The sequence below is a fragment of the Haliotis rubra genome, unplaced genomic scaffold (assembly GCF_003918875.1).
Source record: "Haliotis rubra isolate DU_JTF1 unplaced genomic scaffold, ASM391887v1 Scf122, whole genome shotgun sequence".
Taxonomy (NCBI): Eukaryota; Metazoa; Mollusca; class Gastropoda; order Lepetellida; family Haliotidae; genus Haliotis; species Haliotis rubra.
The window spans coordinates 1,554,170-1,572,458 of NW_025765137.1; the positions used below are offsets into that span (position 1 = coordinate 1,554,170).

The 18,289-nt window shown below is 39.5% G+C and overlaps 1 protein-coding gene across 1 annotated transcript in view; it reads right to left on the minus strand.

Moving 5' to 3' along the window:
* The window catches only part of LOC124265901, an 83,540-nt gene extending 72,218 nt beyond the window's left edge, over positions 1-11,322 (minus strand). Inside the window, exons 1-2 of the mRNA XM_046700754.1 lie at positions 11,184-11,322; positions 6,227-6,545 (exon numbers count right to left, since the gene is read on the minus strand). Coding sequence (XP_046556710.1) covers positions 6,227-6,545; positions 11,184-11,223 — 359 coding nt within the window. The 5' untranslated portion in view covers positions 11,224-11,322. The remainder of the gene's footprint in view (positions 1-6,226; positions 6,546-11,183) is intronic.
* Between the last annotated feature and the right edge of the window lie 6,967 nt (positions 11,323-18,289).

Genomic DNA, 18,289 nt, shown 5'->3' on the forward strand with positions numbered 1-18,289 from the left:
TAGTTTGTGTACTTTGTATCCTTCTCTTAGTACTTGAGAGACGTAGTCGTCCTCTAGTATTCCCCAATTCTTCCAGTACCCTTGTAGACGTCCACCCACTGTTGATAGTTTTACAGGAACGGCTGGGGGTGGAAGACTCCAGTCGTTCCGAAACCCTGATATCAACGTCTAGTTACTCTGGAAGCTCTGGGGCCGTGGCCTCTCCCTTAGTTTCCTCTGTAATTTCCGGATGGGCGACGAAAAGAGTCTTTGCCGCCTCTGAAGCTGGAGTACTTCTTGTCCTTTGCTTTCTGTATTCCGGAGTACTTGGACTTGTTATTAAACTTCTGAGAAGCATGGCGGATGACGTTGGCCAGGGTATCTATGGTTTTAATCATCATCACTTCTCTGGTATCATGCGTAGCTTCCTTAGCTGCATCGTCTATTAGACCTCCAAATATAGTAGGCGCCTCCCATGGAACCGTCCAAGAGCAGGACGCAAGTAGTCCCTGTCTGCGTACTAAGGTGAGTCCTGCAGATATTGATGTCAGATGGTCCAACAAAAAGTACTGATCCTTCCTCTTCCGAAGTTGAATTCTGGAATTTATTATCAATGCTTCGTTGATGGCTCTGGACCTGGCCAATCCAAAGAAGGATCCCCTAGAAGCCGTATCTAGTTGAGATAGTTTTTTGTCTTCCACTTTGTACATCTTATTCCGGGAGTCATTCACAATTTTGATGTTATCATCCCAATCAGGCGCCTTCATAAATGAATCCATATGGTGTAGGGGGGAATCTCTTCTTATTAAATGATGGTAGTTGCTGACTCTGATACTTGGAAGCCTTCACGAAGGCTGTGCGTAGGTTGGAGGGTACGTTGGATATAGGTTCAATCGGAGGGATTGTGACGGAGTCGAAGTCATCATTGTGCATCATATAAGTGTAGATTTCATCTTTATCCTTAGAAGTTAAACCCATTAGCAAGCCATGCTGTAACTTCTGAGTCTGGGAAGACGAAGTCCGTTTGCAAGTCTGAAGTCCTGATTATGAGAGCTAGGTCTCGACGAGTCATCCAACTGCAAACCTGTTTCCCTTCTCGAACCCTCATCCTCTTTTCACGAACCTCAATCTGAAGATTCCTCCCTATGCAAACGTCTATCTTGAGAGTGTTCTGTCTGCGAACCTCTATCTGTGGATGCATCTCTTCACGGACCTCTGTGAGGTGAGCTATCTCTTCGCAAACGTCTGGCTTGAGGTGAGTAGCTTCGCGAACGTCTGTGCGAGATAAGAGATCTCGACCTAGAGCGGCTAGGTGTAGGAGCAGGATCCTTCGATGTTCTTGAACGTTGAGGGTTCTCAGACGTAGATTTGAGAGTAGGTAAGTCATCTCTTCTTTCCTCCAAGATGACAGAGTCGTCCGACTGTGGAGACCTTTGCAAAGGTGTATGTTCGCCAACGTAGCCTTGAGGTGTAGATCTAATAGGAGTAGATTCGCGCAGGTCTGTGGGTTTTCGCGCAGTGTCGGTAGATGAGAGGCTTTTCCTAGCCTTCGATTCCTCCTGGAATCTAGGTTCCATCATGGCCATCATCTGGTCGGTGAATTGGGTCATAAATTGCCCGGGGTCAAAGTTCTGCATAGGTTGCCGCTGCTGAAGGTAGGTGAAGCGTTCGCGAATGCTGATGGGTTATGTGCCTCAACTTCAATCCGAGAAGTAAGGGGTAGTACGTCGAACAGCTGTCCTGCTGTGACTGTAGTAGGGGACGATCTCGTAGTAGTAGAGGTCGACTGAGTCGCTGATCTCATAGATACGTAAGGTAGATGTAATGGGGGTTCATCAAAAACGTCTAGTTCGTGAGGAGGTACAATCTCTTCGTTGAAGGATTTCTGGTGCGTAGATGAGCTAGCACGCGTAGCTTTGCCCTCCGATCTGGTAACCGTAGACTTCTTCTGCGCTGTAGAAGAGGATGATGTCTTTTTCTTTGTCTGAAACGGCATCGACTGAGATGTAGACGATCTCTTCCTGCCCCCCTTACCAACAGACTGCCCCTGTAACTAAACATAGCACCAGTATTATGAACATCGGCAGTTGCAAGCAACATACGGTTTGGAGGCTGATCTGCTGTTTTATCAATCATGACTTGAGATGACTTTCTCACCCAATCCATGGCACGTCTATAAATATAAGACAAATATTGATTAAATTGAAGATTTGACAAATCAATACAATAAGTACAGTGCAAGCTGGAGGAACATGGATTTATGCACGAAGGACATTGGGGGTGAGGATCAGCCACGGATAACCTTTGCCTGCAAACACTTCAGGATTTCATGAAATGTAAACAACGTTACATGACGGTGAAAACACGACTCTAAGTCAATAATTTTTTTTTACAAAATTATACAAAAACTACATAGAAGTTATAGCCAAATCCATATACAGCGTAATTTTGAAGAATAGGCCTAAATAAAAAGGATATGATGCCGTATACGGGACTCAAGTGCTCGCCCAACCATCCGCTTGGGTGAAAAGGGAGAGAGTGACAAGTAAGGCACGTCACATGACTGGTTTGCGCGGGAAAGGGCAAAGGGAGGTAACTCGTGGGTGAGTGTATTTATACGTCCACTTCGGGAACTTCAAGGATTCAAGTGTTCCACTACCATTCGAAAGGGAAAGGGAGATAAGCAAAAGATCATGAGTCAGGATAAGGAAAAGTATGTTGTTTCAATGAGAGGCTGATCAAATAAGGTTTGAACTTGAGAGTATGCTTGCATACAGAGTAGTATTTACTAGGGCTGCAACGAATACACTATGTGGCAAATATGATACATATCATGAATATTGGATAACGAATACAAATAATTATTCACAAATACAATATTGTAGTTAAGTGATTGATGTACAATATGGAACACCCATGTTGACAGTTTTGATTTGTCACACCAATAACCAGTGATCTCATGACACTCAAATTTGGCATGTAATAGTTATAGTCGACAGTACCACGTGCGACCTTCGCAAACTAACATGACTTGCGCTACTGCAAAGCTAGTACATATTCCATCCTTGCAACTCTGACTTTCTGAAAGAACACAAGGTTTCAAGTAAAACTGCTCCCTTAAAAAAATTGTAAATGTTCGTTAATATTCGGTTCTGGTGACCACGAATAACGAATTGAATTCATGAAGGGCTACGGTTCGATTCACCGAATATGCGAGTGAATCGTTACAGCCTTAGTATTTAGCTTTTGGTGAATTTTGTAGGACTGCATTATATGATTGCTTAAACTGATCTATACTAGACACATAAAGAAGCTGTGCATTGTCAAAATATTATCCCAGTTGATAAGTACGATAACAATGTCAAAGGTACATATAAACTTTAATGGAGGGATCATGAGACCATAACAAGTCGGGAGAATTTCAATTGAAAAAGTCAATCACAATGACGTCACGAGTCCACAAGCGGGACAGGGGTCAAACTACCATGTCACAAGAATAATAACGGTTATGTCCACCATCGGCATTGAGAACAGCAGTGCATCAACGATGCATAGAGCCTATCAAACGTGCAAGGAAGGCTTGTGGGATGTCACTCCAGATTCTCTCAAGTTCTGTTGCAAGGTCAAGGACGTTATCTGGCGGATGAGGAAGACGGCGTTGACGTCGATCCATCTCGTCCCAAACATGCTCTATCGGGGAGAGATCCGGTGAATCCTTGCAGGCCGAGGCAGTAAGTCAACGTTGTGGTGTTGCAAGAAATCCATAGCAACCTTTGCCATATGAGGGCGGGCATTCAGTTGCCCTGAACAATCACCAAAGGAGTTCTTTGGCGTGCTGTTATTCCACCCCAAATCGACCGCCTTCGTGGTGTAGTGGATAGAGCGTCCGCCCAGAGTGTGGAAGGTCGCGGGTTCGATCCCCGACTGCGTCATACCAAAAGACATTAAAATATGGTCCCTGCCTGGCGCTCGGCATTAATGGGTACAACAAGGACTGGTCGGCTCGGAGTCAGTATAATGTGTCTGAGTGGGGTATTCATGCTTCACTGCGGCATGGTATCTCAGTAGGCTAGCACTATAAAACCAGCTTCAGTCTGGGCTAGTACCAGCAGCCGCACATACACATACACACGCATGCACTTCGTCATATGAGCGAAATATTCTCAAGCACGACGTTAAACCCAATTCCACCACCCCAAATCAGCACGGAACCACCACCAAAGGGATTCCTCTCCAAGACACAGGCCTGTGCATAACGTTCTCCCACGCGTCTATAGGCACGTTGACGTCCATCACTATGGGAAATGTTAAACCTGGACTCATCTGTAGAAACAACATTGCTCCACCAAACAAGGGTCTGCGGACATGATTTCGGCACCACATTCGGCGAGCTTGTCAATGACGTTGTGTCAGGATAGGCCGTATGACGTAAACATTGTCGAACTGTGTTGGGATGGATACGGTGAAGTCCTGGGATGGTTCGGGCAGTCATCACTGCAGTCTGAAACCTGTGGCGAAGATGGGTCACCCTTATCCATCTGTCCTGTCTTGGCGTTGTTACACGTGGACGTCCAGAACGTGGCCGATCGATGACATCATTTGTGTTCTGGTAGCGTCTCACCAGTGCAGAAATGGTGTTCCAGTGGCAGTGGAAATGTGCAGCCACTTGTCGTTGAGACATTCCCCCACGGACCATCCCAATGGCCTCATGACGTTGTGCAGACGTGAGCCTTGGCATGCTATGCATTTCAATAGCCGTTTAATTTTTTGAACAATCGCAAGGGCAGGGGTTGAGCTTTCCAAAGTGACAGTATTGTGTGGCATTCATTTGCTCTGTTTCTCTTTTCCGGAATACACGTGCAACAACGTATTGCACGTCTGAAGGACTAACTCATTGACGTCATGGAACGTGGCATGTGCATGCATGTTGGATACATGTCACTAATCTCTGAGTTTAAATCCTTATGTGTCCACACAGGTTGGATAAATTTAGATTTTAAATTTTTGTATGCACAGTTTCTTTATGTGCCTAGTATAAAGTAAACATTTAGCATAGTTTTTTAGCCAGTATACGGAAAGAAAACTTTGGGAATGCCATATAAGATAAACCTTTTGAAGTAGACTTTTCACTAAATTTAAAAGATCAAATTGAATACCAAACAAGTAAAGCCAGCTCAGTTATGAATCCGGTGTGTGTGATTAAAGCATCCTGTCAAATCCAGTGTCAGAAACCTTTCAAAATTTCCCACTAGACCACAGGACCAGTGAGTGGACAATAATTAGTGGTCCTGTCTGTACTTCACTGGTCCAAAATAACATTCGTAGATTTACTTTACTATCAATACTATTATATTCATTTGAACTTTTAACGTCTTTGAATTTTTTCACTGGCCACCAGGACCACTGCAAACTTATCATTTAGTGGTCCTGATGGACCAGCGGAAATTCAGCACACTGAAAATCCCCCAATTTGAATATTACCAGCTGAAAATAATTAGGTTTCTCAATCAGATTGCAGAGTTTCATCATTTTTCAAAAAGAGTTTGCATTTTTAGAAAGTTTGGGGTTTTTTTCGTCTAAAAGGAGCTTGGTACCCAGGAAGATCTGGGTTAGAATTGTTTTTCAGTAACCCATGGTTCTTGTGATAATGGACACGACTAACGGGATCTGGTGGTCAGGCTCACTGACTTTGTTAACCCATGTCAACGTATCCCAATTGGGTAGATCAATGCTCATGCTATTGATCACTGGACTGTCTGGTCCAGATTCAATCATTTACAGACCGCTGCCATATAGCGGGAATATTGCTGACTGTGGCATTAAACAGGCAACAAACTAAAAGAGTTTTAGTATTACTCAAGTATTGAGATACGCATTGTATGTTGTGCTAGTCATATCAGGACACAACAGTCATTCATAACTATCAGGACATCTCTGTTAAATATACTAGAAGAAAAAATTAAGGGATCGCATAAATTTCAGATTTCAATCACATCAAATATAACAGACTTGATTAATTGTTTTCAGTGTAAATAAAGCAAGTGAGTATCAAGTATGTCCCCCACATGCTCACGCAACTGTTTCGCAATGTGTGGGTATATTTCTGATCAAGTAAGTAATTTAGATATCATTCTCAAAGATAGATCCTTTATTTTTTTCCTTCAGTATATATGTAAGGGAATTGCCATTACATCCAAAGGATTAATATCATATTATAGATGGTGATAATCTCATTCTGCATACTTACTCACAAAACCTTCTGTCCATTCTTAACGGGTATCGAACATTGTATGCCCACTGACATAACTTGCCTCCATCAGCCTTCCACTGATCTGTTGTGGATGGTGTCGCTGCTGTTAATGAATCTATTGTCTCCACATAAAAAAGAGCTGATGCCAAAGATCCTGTTTCTGCTTGCTCTCCATTGTCCATGATGGCAGCCACTACTGGCTTACTAATCCTCTGGTTTAGAGGTACACTGTATATCTTTTGGGCATCTGCTGGGATGGAGCTTGGGGGTGATCGGTCCGAAAGGAAATTGATGACCACAGCTCCATGAACGAGTACTGAAATATACAGAATACAGTTGCTTAAGAACAACTTTGCAAAACAGAAACAAATGTTTATATTATATATAAACATTTGTTTTTATTTAGCAAAGTATATATAACTGCCACTCATAAAGCATTCTCCTGCTACAGAAAATGGCATCAGTCCTTTAGTCCTTGAAGGAATTTGACATTTTTAAAGGCATTGGCTATATGTTATCCTTCATGCACAGGGCAAGTTTACAAAAAAATCTTTAATCAGTGCCTCTCTACAGTACATCCATAGCAAACAATACCTCTTTATAGTGGAGCGGCTAAGATCCAGTTTCCATACAAAATGTGCATTTGATGATTAAAGTACCAAAATTGATCAGCATATAGAAGAATATGTCTGAAATAATTTTACATATGGAGCCACCTCAAATTCTGTATGACATACTGTACCCATACTATTTTCAGCATTTCCCTTAACGAATCAGTATGGCCATGCATTAATTTACACACTTATGCTTTTATAAATAGTGATTTACAAAGTTCATGCAAAGACAAAACAATACATTATTTTAGAAAAACATTTCGAAACATTGAACACTCCCTCTTTCCAAAATGGCGGCAAGAAGACAGGTTTTTGGACTATGAAACTCTGACAAAGTGTATGTATACTTGTGTATTATTGGATCAAATATGCACACAACTGAAAATGCACATAATATGAGTGAAAATAACTGCAGCAAAAAATATATAAGATAAAGTCCTGGATATTTTTTAATAATAAAAATTTAAGTAATTATTTCCCAACATCTTGGTTCAAGGGCAAGCAAGGGAGATCACCCAAATTGTGACAAATTATTTTACTAGTTTTATTGTTGTATGATAAATATCATTTAATTTAGTGCAAGAATGCAATTTTTTTGAATTTCAATAATGGCAATTTGGACTAATTCTATTTTCAAAATGTCATTGATATTTTGCTTTTTGTTAAAATTCTTTAAAAAATATCTATTTCAACAAAATTAAGTTGCAAGTCGAAGATATTGGTTTCCAGGAAGATGAATATTTTAAATGACTTCTGTTTTCATGGGTCGATATGTGATTCTTACCAGCTATAGATATAATGTTTCTGCTATTTCTGTTAATCCTACAAACAAACATTAAAAAAGCAGAAGAAAAAGAAATACCCGGTATACCATTTTGAATGTGTGAAAGATCACCTTTGAACTTAATGTTGTGAATAATAAAAGTAACACTTAACAATCTCATTCTGTAACTAGCATTTCAATAGTTAGATGGTTGTAACACATAGATGATGATTTGCAACACAAAAATCACAACAGATTCATTCTTCCTTCATATCTCAAATTCACAAATCTCATAGTCGTGTGGGACAAGTAGCATGACCATCACCCCTCCCCAAACCCAAAACCAAATAAACTACCTGGCAAACTGGTGCCAGTCTGATTGTTGAAATGGTGTTCAATTGTCAAATTTGTTTAACCCTGAGTAAATCTGTTTCACACCATTTAAATTTTACAGATTGAATTTTGGGAAAGCATTTGTGATGAAGTATGCCCTAAAGAATAAATATCTGCAAAGTTGCTAACTTGAATTATTGGATTTGCTTGAGTGGGTGAGTTGGTGGGTGGGTGAGTGCGTTTAGCGTATCATGCATTGAACAAAATTCAAGTTACATCACAGTGTGGCAGCTTAATCATTGTCAATGTGGGAGGAAAACCTGATATAAAGCAATTGAACAGGTTCAACTCTAATTCTGCAGAAAATTTATGAGGCTTAACAAGAACACTAATTTCAACATGGTTCTGGGTGAGGCCAAATAAAAAAAATCTTGTGGTTCCAATTACAGCTCTTTACAATGTAGGGTAGGTAGGTAGACTGTGCACCTATTGTTATACTAATAATATATCTCTCATTGAGGATGAATATCATGTAATGATGGTTTGTGACAAGTACAGCCAAGAACAACTCTGATTCCCTGATAACAATTGCTATCCACCGACTCTCAACAAGTTCATAAACCTGATGTATACCGAAAACATAAAGACTATTAAACAAATTGGAAAATATCTCAGTCAAGTTTTAAAGCTACCCAATTAACTCCACATTATTAATATTTTCAGTGTAATCACTATTATGCATGCATAAATCTATACCCAAATTCCTATGTATGTTGTATTGGCCTGAGGCCTTAAAGATTTAATAAATTCTGTCTGTCTGTCTGTCTGAAAACCTGCTGTAATGTCTAATGTCTACTACATAATGGTGAAACCAGTGTATTAAGCTGATGAAGAAAGAAACAAAATCAGGGTTAGCCTCTTGGAAGTCAATCATTATCAAACACTTTGGTTGTGCTCAGAAGAAATACGTCTGTATAATAACAATGCTTAATTAACAAAGACAAAAGTCTTAAACATATAACATCATTTTCACTATTCCCATTCATGTGAAGTTTTAGACATGACACTAGTAGCTGGAAGTTCAAAAAACTAAAAGAAGCAAAGAAAAAAAGCATACAAATTGTTTTGTTTACTCTCAATGAACTACACAGAAATAAAGATATTCCAATTGTCTAAAATAGCAAACTTCTGACAGATTGATCTCAAATTTGTAATGCTGATACTGAGAATGTTTCTTCAGAAAACGTATATTTTGGGGGCTTGAAACAGATGACACATGCAAATGATCAGATAGGGGTTATTGAATATTTTCTGACTTACTTTGTTCACAACTGGCCAAAATACAGGATTCTTACAGATAACCTGCCTTCAAATTTAAGTCCTTTTTTGAGGTGTTTCAATGCCCAATCAACAAGCTTGATATATAGAAACATAACACGTAAGCTGTTGAATACACATAGGTTGGTCAAATGTGGGACCATCATCAGAGAGAAATAACTCTTAGTTTACTGTTACATGACTAAATTTGACAAGTTTTGCTAAATATAGGGACTTTTGTGGCAAATCACTGATAATTTGGGCCTTCCTACGGTAAAATGTCCAAATTTCATGGTTTTTCAAACCAGTGTGAACCCCAAAAATCCATTCATGTTGAGAAATAATTATATGTTCAATCAACCTGTGTTTCAATTTACTATATTTAATTATCAGAATTTATAATGCTAGCTATGTTATATCTGTATCCTGTAGCAACAATGTTAAAATATAATCATGACAAAAGTAAATTAGCTTTGGAGTTTTGACTGTTTGGAGCACATTTTGTTTTTGTTGCCCTGCATTTTTACTTTTACAAGGTCAAAATGCAGTCACTTTAGCTAACAACTACAGTCCGTTTGGCTCAAAAGCGGACCGATGAACTGCAATCTAACTCGAAAACTAAAAAACATAAAATACTCATGAAACGCTGATCATAATCAAAACATCAGACCAACTCTGTGATTTGTTTGCAGAAGTTATGTTCTAAAATTTAAAAAAGTTGTTTAACAAACTATCATTAAAAATTTGACACAGTTCACTATTTGTTACCAGGGAGGAGTGCAGAGAAAGGGACAGCGCCTATTTTCAAAAGAGATCGCTCAATGGTGCTATAAAGAGGAAAGATTGTAGACAATGTCTATGGAAAAGAGAGTTTGAAAAGATAAGTTTTAAGGGCAGTTTTGAAAGCACCAGCAGTTTCTATTTCTTTTAGGCCGAGTGGTAGAATGTTCCAGAGATAGGGGGCTGCAGCAGAGAACACTTTTGATCCCATGGCTGTTTTGACATGAGGCTGTGAGCAGTAGGGAGTTTGAGAGGGGAGCAATGGGCTTGGAACATGGAGATGAATGAGGCTTTTAAGATATTGAGAAAACATGTTTTCATAGATGCAGCTGTGTGTAAGAAGAAGTTTGTATTGAATTCTGCTTGATACAGGAAGCCAGTGAAGAGTTTGGAGGATAGGTGTCACAGTTTGGTAGCTGGTGCACGGGGGAGGCTGAATTCTGAATCCGTTGGAGTTGTGAAAGGAGCTGTTTAGGAATGTTGTAAGAGAGGGAGTTGCAGTAATCAAGTTTTGAGAGAACATGGCTGGATGTTAGAAGCTGGGCGGTGTTGAAGTCTAAAAGGGTTCGGATCTTGCTAATATTGAAGATATGGTAGAAGCATGCTTTGCTGAGTGATTTGATTTGATTTTCTAATGACATTGTTGATTGAAAGATGACACCATTTTTTGCAGAGTCCGGCTGCGTGATAACATCTTGTCTAATTTCAAGAGATAAACTGTCAGGCACTTTCGACAGTTGATGCCTGGATCCGATGGTCAAGAACTCAGTCTTGGTGTCATTCAATTTCAGAAAGTTCAAGGTCATCCAGTCTCTTAGACGATGACGGAAAATAAAATGGCTAAAAATGATATGCCGCCATTTTCCGACAAGACAAAACAACGCCATCTAGTCAATATATTCAGCGTCAAGAAACACATTTATGTTACGGGATTTAGTTATTTAATCATAACAGTCTGTTCAAACAAACACACAACACAAAACACTCCTTTGATTGTTCATTTACGGCCCATGAGCTTTAAATCACGGGTTGTCCATTACTGCGCGCAGACGACAAAACATGGCGAGAGGTTGACAAGGCGATGTTGACCCTGTTGACATTTTATGACAAACGTACCAATAGTTTCACAAAAACGTAAATTACTTACCACAGGCAAGGTGTAAGATAATGACTTGCCAAATGATCATTGTATCGGTTAAGTCTTCACAACATGGCCAAATGTCTTTTTTGTACCAATATCCGGTGACGCCAAACAAGACGCGACGTCCTCAGAACGTCGCACGTGCTGAACCTACGTCATTTCCGGCAATTGTGGCGGGAAAAAATGGAGCAATAATTACGACCTGAATGAACAAAATGTTCCCTGTGTGTCAAGATTAAAATTGAATTACATCACTGATGAAAAACATATCTTAATTAACCAGACGATGATTAAAAATAAAACTGAACAGGAATCGTACATGCGACATACATATCATTAATAATATTTTTAATTGTAATTTGTCAAGCAAGGGAACATGGAAGTTCTTAAATGGGAAACAGTTTGCAACCTACAACATGAATGTGTCACCAATGATTCCAATTTCTGTTTCATTCGTTAAACAAAATAGTTTGCTTGGAAGTTGTTGAGTGAGAGGGATGGGAATTTGGTATCCTCCCATCTATGACGCAATAATCATGTCATATTCTACATGTTAATTTCTTTTCTTCTCCTATTTGTTGTTTTTTGTTTTGTGTGTTGTTTTTTGTTGTTGTTGTTTTGGTTTGTTGTTGTTTTGTTTGTTTGTTTGTTTGTTTTTTTGTTGTGTGTGTTTTAGGGTTTTTTTGGTTGTTTTTTTGTTTTTGTTTTGTTTTGTTTGTTGTTGTTTTTGTTTGTTTTGGGTTTGTTTGTTTGTTTTGTTTGTTTTTGGTTTTTGTTTTTTTTTTGGGGGTTCTGGAGGTATTTTTATTCCAGATAAAGACCTGTTGCATTTAGAGGTCCGTGCCCAGGTTACCAACGGACCCCTTATAGCATGTGTCACATTAATGATGTAGATTATCTTCTTAGGGCATTACAGAAAAAAACAAAAAAACACACACACACACACAGACATCCACTAATACATGACTAAATATTGTTTGTAGTTTTCAATAATCTATTTGAAAAACATTCTGTTGACTGATCCCTTGCAAGAAAATTAAAAACTGAGAAAATTTAGAAATTTTAACTATAACTTGTATATTTACGTATCTATCCCATCTCACGCTATTTCTCTCTCGAGTGTATATCTATATGAAGCTTCTTTTTTAAAAAGAGTAGAAAAGTGGTTTTACATTTAGGAATTTGCACATATAAAGAAAAACAACCTTTGCAATGAGCAATAGAAAGTCACATGTCACTAGCAACATATTCCTTTACACCGAACAAGACAAGCACTGCGGGTAGTTGCATATGTTGTAGACATGATCACATTTGTCTAACCATTGGAGAAACATTCCAAATATTCTTAATAACACCACGTGACATTCCCATGAGAAGTGGCTAATAGTTTCCCTTTGCTCATTACAAAAAAAACCACAAAGCTCACTCCGTGTTGATACACTTCCCTGGTGCACGATTGCTGCCATACAGGCTCACTGACTTGGTTGAGTCATGTCATCGTGTCCCAATTGCGTCGATCGATGCTCATGTTCTTGATCACTGGATTGTCTGGTTCAGTCTTTTAATTCAAAAATGACAATGGATACTCACATATCCCTCGTCACCAGAGCATGTTTTCACAGCTTTAATGACACCAGCAATATGCATTACCTTCTGGATACACCTACCGCCAAGCTGTTGACGCACGGCCCTGATGTTGCTGAAATATTGCTAAAGGCGTCATAAAACTCAACTCACTCACTGTTGATGCAGTGTCTTGTGTCTTCCAAGATTGATTACTGTAATGCCATGTATGCAAATCTTCCACGCAAAGCCATCTTCAAGCTACAGATGATTCTGAATTCGGCAGCTAGGTGTATTTCTAAGATCCCTAAATCAGAGCTTATAACACCAGTTCTCAAAGCCTTACATTGGCTCCATCTCTCCTCTCGTATTGTCTACAAGATTTGCAGCATGACTCACGATTGTCTCTCCAACGACAGTTATTACTGACATAGGGGCGGTGGGGTAGCCTAGTGGTTAAAGCGTTCGCTCGTCACGCCGAAGGCCCGAGTTCGATTCCCCACATGGGCACAATGTGTTAAGCCCATTTCTGGTGTCCCCCGCCGTGATATTGCTGGAATATTGCTAAAAGCGGCGTAAAACTAAACTCAGTCAGTATTACTGACATAGCGCACATATCCACGCAACAAGTACATGCTCAGTCACTTTTTCTGGCATTGTTTTTTAACCAACTCAGCTCCCAGGGAATCATTCAATTCATCTAGTTTGTTAGGCGCAGCGAGTTATCACACAGACTCGTCCTCACAAGGTACCCATTTTGCAGCTGGGTGAACTTGGACACATAGTCACAGTATTTTGTCCATTGATACTGCACGTTACTATACCCGTAACTAGGTGCCTGCGCGTGTTCGTGTGTCCACCATCTGGTCACCTAAAATCAGATGAGTGGGTTCTTTTAAGTACACACAGTGAAAGAGCCTGCAAGTAATGTTAGGTATTTAAACACCGGGTCACAAGCGGGGATCGATCCACCTAGGCACCTTTCGCTGACTAGCGTGGCGCCTTAGACAGCTCGCCCTCCATCATATCTAAAGGACCCTTTACTCTCCAGAACGCTCACTCCCATCAACAACTCAATCAGCTTCTATCTACCTGTGTGATGTCTGATCGTACTTTTTCATTTTGCAGTCCCATGTTCTGGAACTCTCTACCTTCTGAATTAAAGACCACTATAAGTGTCTTCGTAAAATTCACCGCTTTCGCATTGCCTTTCAGTAGACTCTATGGGGTTTGTCTGCACATATGTTCTTGGATTTTTTTCTGATTTTTGTAAATGCGCCTTTGAGCACCTATTGATGGATACTAGGCGCTCTATAAATCCTACAATATTATTATTTTTGACAGATTAAGATGAAAATGCAGCAGAGAGGGTTCGGGTGATCCTGGCACAGTCAGGCTGGTAAGGCTCATCATCAGTTCAGGGCCCTTGCCCCCTCTACACGCAGCCCAGACAGCGAAAGGGACTTCTCCCAGGAAGAGCTGCCTAGTCGAACCCACCAAGAACTTTCCTGAGAAAATGTAGACTACCCAACACTGAGTGTCAGAAGGGCTGGGCTCCCGATGGAGAACCCGGCGGGCACTCTCTTGATCTGCGCCAAGTGATCAGGATGTACCAAACCAAAGGCACCGAGAGCAATGGGGAGCCTGACGACAGTGTACCTGGGATGCAAGCGAGACATTTCAAAGGCAAGGTCTGCATATTTATCATGCTTTTCCTGAATCTTGCCAATCAAACTGCTGTCAAAAGGGACAGAAAATTCAATGATATAAATAAATTCATTGGCTTTGTCAAAAAGGACAAGGTTGGGGTTAGTTGGCTGGAATTCTTCTAATGCTGTATATGGGCCTATTCCAAAGAAGTTTGACATGTCATTGGACATGTTCAGGGTCGTACCACGGATGAACCTCAGAGTCAAAGCCACAGGCATGGCGATGACGGTAGTAGAAACAACGAGCCATGCCATCGTGTCGTTTAAGATATGCTGTTTGTGACAAGGTGCTGGGCAGTCTCTATAAATTCATTGCAAAGTCGACAATTCATATTGATATTTTGTTTAAGAATCACATTTTGGCGATTGCGATTGGGAAGTGACTGGTCCTGAGCAGCAAAAGAAAGCCCTCAATTTCGGTCCTCAATTTCACATTTAAGACCATGCGGCCAATTATATCCAGGAGAAGGAGTCGGTACTTGCTATTTTGTTCCACGATGCAGTGGTTTCTCAGAAAGTTTCAACACAAATGACCGACTCTTGGCAGAATTGGTGAACGGCTTCACTTGGTTTACCCCCATCGCTGCACATTGCCATCAGCAAAATCAATCTCAAATTTGAGATTCTGTCCAACAACCTTGGCACGCTTAAAATAGCTGTTGAATTCCTTGCTTCCATCATGAGTCTTGACATGCATCACCAGAGGATCATCCGACAAATAAATATGTGCAAAAGTACACTATAAAATTCTACCATGAAGACCCTCCACATTAATCAAACCCCGACCTCCAGAATTGATTGGCATATATAAACGATTAAGAAAGAACGAGGGTGGCGGGCACTGTTGTCAGACACGATCCTTAGCTGGTCAGACGGTCAAGACTCTGGATATCTTGTTTTGTCCAATCAACTACCCCAAAGGAAAAGGAAAGGAATGGCACAGCAAAAGGGGTGCCAGTCAAATCGCCCCAGCTACAAAACGCCCCAGTAAATGTGGTCAAAAATGCCCCAGATTTTTGGTCAAATCGCCCCAGGTTTGGTCAAATTGCCCCAGGGGGGAGTCAAAATGCCCCAGTGTATTTAAAATGATAAAATATATGCCATAAATGCATAGTTTTTGTCAATTTCCATATTATATACTTCGTATAATATTATATAGTAATATTTCTGATAGATTTTCTATTAGTAAACTGATAAGAGCAAAAGTAATATTCATGTATAAACAACACTATAATACCAATTATTTGCATGTTATTAATGCTTTTGTAAAGAATTACAAGAATAAAATGAAATGTTTGTATAAAATGTTTATTGGCCGTAAATGCATAGGTTTCTCAACAAGTATGGTATAATGCTAATCAAAACAATCTAGAGCTTTTGTTAATTAATCTTGTCAAACAGTGTGGATAAAAACAGGCTATAAAAACATGTTCACTAATTGACATTCAATGCTGAGTTTAGTTAAAGGAAATGTTGAGGCTCGAATGTATGAACATTTCAGGCTATAAAAACATATTCACTAATTGACCATCACCTATCGAGATTCAAAAATTTAATTTTGAACGATTTTAATATCTATAGTCATTTTGACTTAAATTTCGGTAGCAGATTTTGTCTAATCATACATTCTCGTCTCCAGCTTGAATGTAGTGACCTTAATGCGCACAAATATGAAAGATTTATATCTCCGACATCATCTTGCTCTTGTGGCCATAACTATGGGGACTCTGCTCACTATTTCTTTTCATGTACTCTTTACAACGATACATACGTCAAATTATGGTTTTTTTATACTAAAGTAGTTGACCGAAAATCAGTTTTGTTTGGAAACCAACGCTGCTCCTCAATAGTAAACAAAGAACTTTTAATTTCAGTGCACTCTTTTATAAATTTAACAGGCAGATTTGATCAGAAATATTATGTTAATATGACATATACCGCTTAACAATGATTGGCGTTATTTCACGTTTTTGTAACATTTATATATCATTCACATTGTACATTCATCATGACGAGTTTATTCTTCCTTCCATTGTATCCCAGAGCGGTATTCATATAAGCTTAAGCTTGCTTACCAATCCGGTTCCTTTCTTTGGAAATAAATATGTTTAAATAATAAATATTATACCATACTTGTTATGATTACATAATGCCATTTGTTGACCCAATACTATTTACAGCCAATAAACATATTATACAAACCTTTCATTATACTCTTGTAATGCTTTACCAAATAATTGGTATTTCATTGTTGTCTATATATGAATATTACTTTTGGTCTTATGAGTTTACTAATAGAAAATTTATCAGAAATATCACTATATAATATTATATATAGAATATAATGTGGAAGTTGACAAAAACTTTTTATTTGTGGCATATATTTAACCAATTTAAATACATTGGGGCATTTTCACTACCCCCCTGGGGCAATTTGACCAAGCCTGGGGCGATTTGGCCAAAAATCTGGGGCATTTTGACCAAATTGGCTGAGGCGTTTTGTAGCTGGGGCGATTTGACTGGCACTCCAGCATAAGCATTGCTGCTTTTGATCTTGTTTCGAGCATTTAGCTCTGAGCCCGAGATTTTCTTTAAGCGAATTTTATACTTTTCTTGTATTTGGGCATTCTCGAGCTTGTCTCGAGCTTGCATTCCAAGATAGGTGTAGCCCTGATCTTCCACAGGATGTTCAATAACCCCCCCACACACACACACACACACACACACACACACACACACACACACACACCCCTCTTGTAACTTGACTGATCCATCATTAATTAAGACGTTTCAGATGCTTATGTCATTAGAAAAGGTCTCGACAAGGATAACCTGTTCTTTCAAATTGGTATCTCTTTCGTTAAGGAGCTCGATGTCATCCATGTAAAGGAGATGAGTAAGCGGTGTTGGGGATCAGTGCTGAGGGGGTCCTGGATGGTAAGCCTCATCTTTATTAACAGAAAGCTCCAATATTTTAAAAACAAAAAAAACAAGAAGCAAAGGACAGAAGTAGCCCCCCGGAGATATTCCTCGTCTGATCTGATTCCCATGTCTGCACCTGCTCTTGCGAGTACATCTCAAATTGAGTCGACCAGCAACTCATTAAATAATTGAGTAAATCAAGTAGTCGCTCAGGAAGGTCAATACAATGAAGAGACTTCAGAATCCATTCATGAGGGACAAAGTCGTATGCTTCTTTTATAGACTAAGTCAGTCCTGCATGTGGAGAGGTTGCGGTGATATGTTTTAGCCTCTTCCAAAATCATTTTTTGGTACAAGTTGATCCTACTAAGATTGAAACAGTAGGTTAACCAAGAAAACTAAACGCAAAATGATTCAACGCGAAACAACGAGATAACAAAGAAATGATATATCATTAACAATATTATGAAACTAACTCATTTGCGATGTACATGTAGTTACAGTGGCAGTGCACAGAAGAATGGTGGTACAGAATTCAGTAGCTGCCCACATTATTGCAATATCAACTATAATATCAGTGGTGACAGCAATAATGTAAGGGATAATAATATTCACCTATTGGTGCAGCCAGGATCGACCCTCTATCCACAAGACATGGTGACAGTCTGATGCATAGTGGTATTTGGGAAGTAAATGAACCTATATCTTAAACGTGTTTCAATTTCCGCATTGTTTGGTCATGTGACTGCGGTTTTAAAAACGAAGGAGTGGGACACTTCTGCATGTTTACAATCCCTAGGTGTGTGAGTGAACGCTTTGTATGTTTGTTTATAGTTTAACACAGACACCTCAGATTTGTTTGAGTCTGGAACAGAGAGTCCAGTGATTGACATGTTGACGAGCCACCCCTCAACAAAA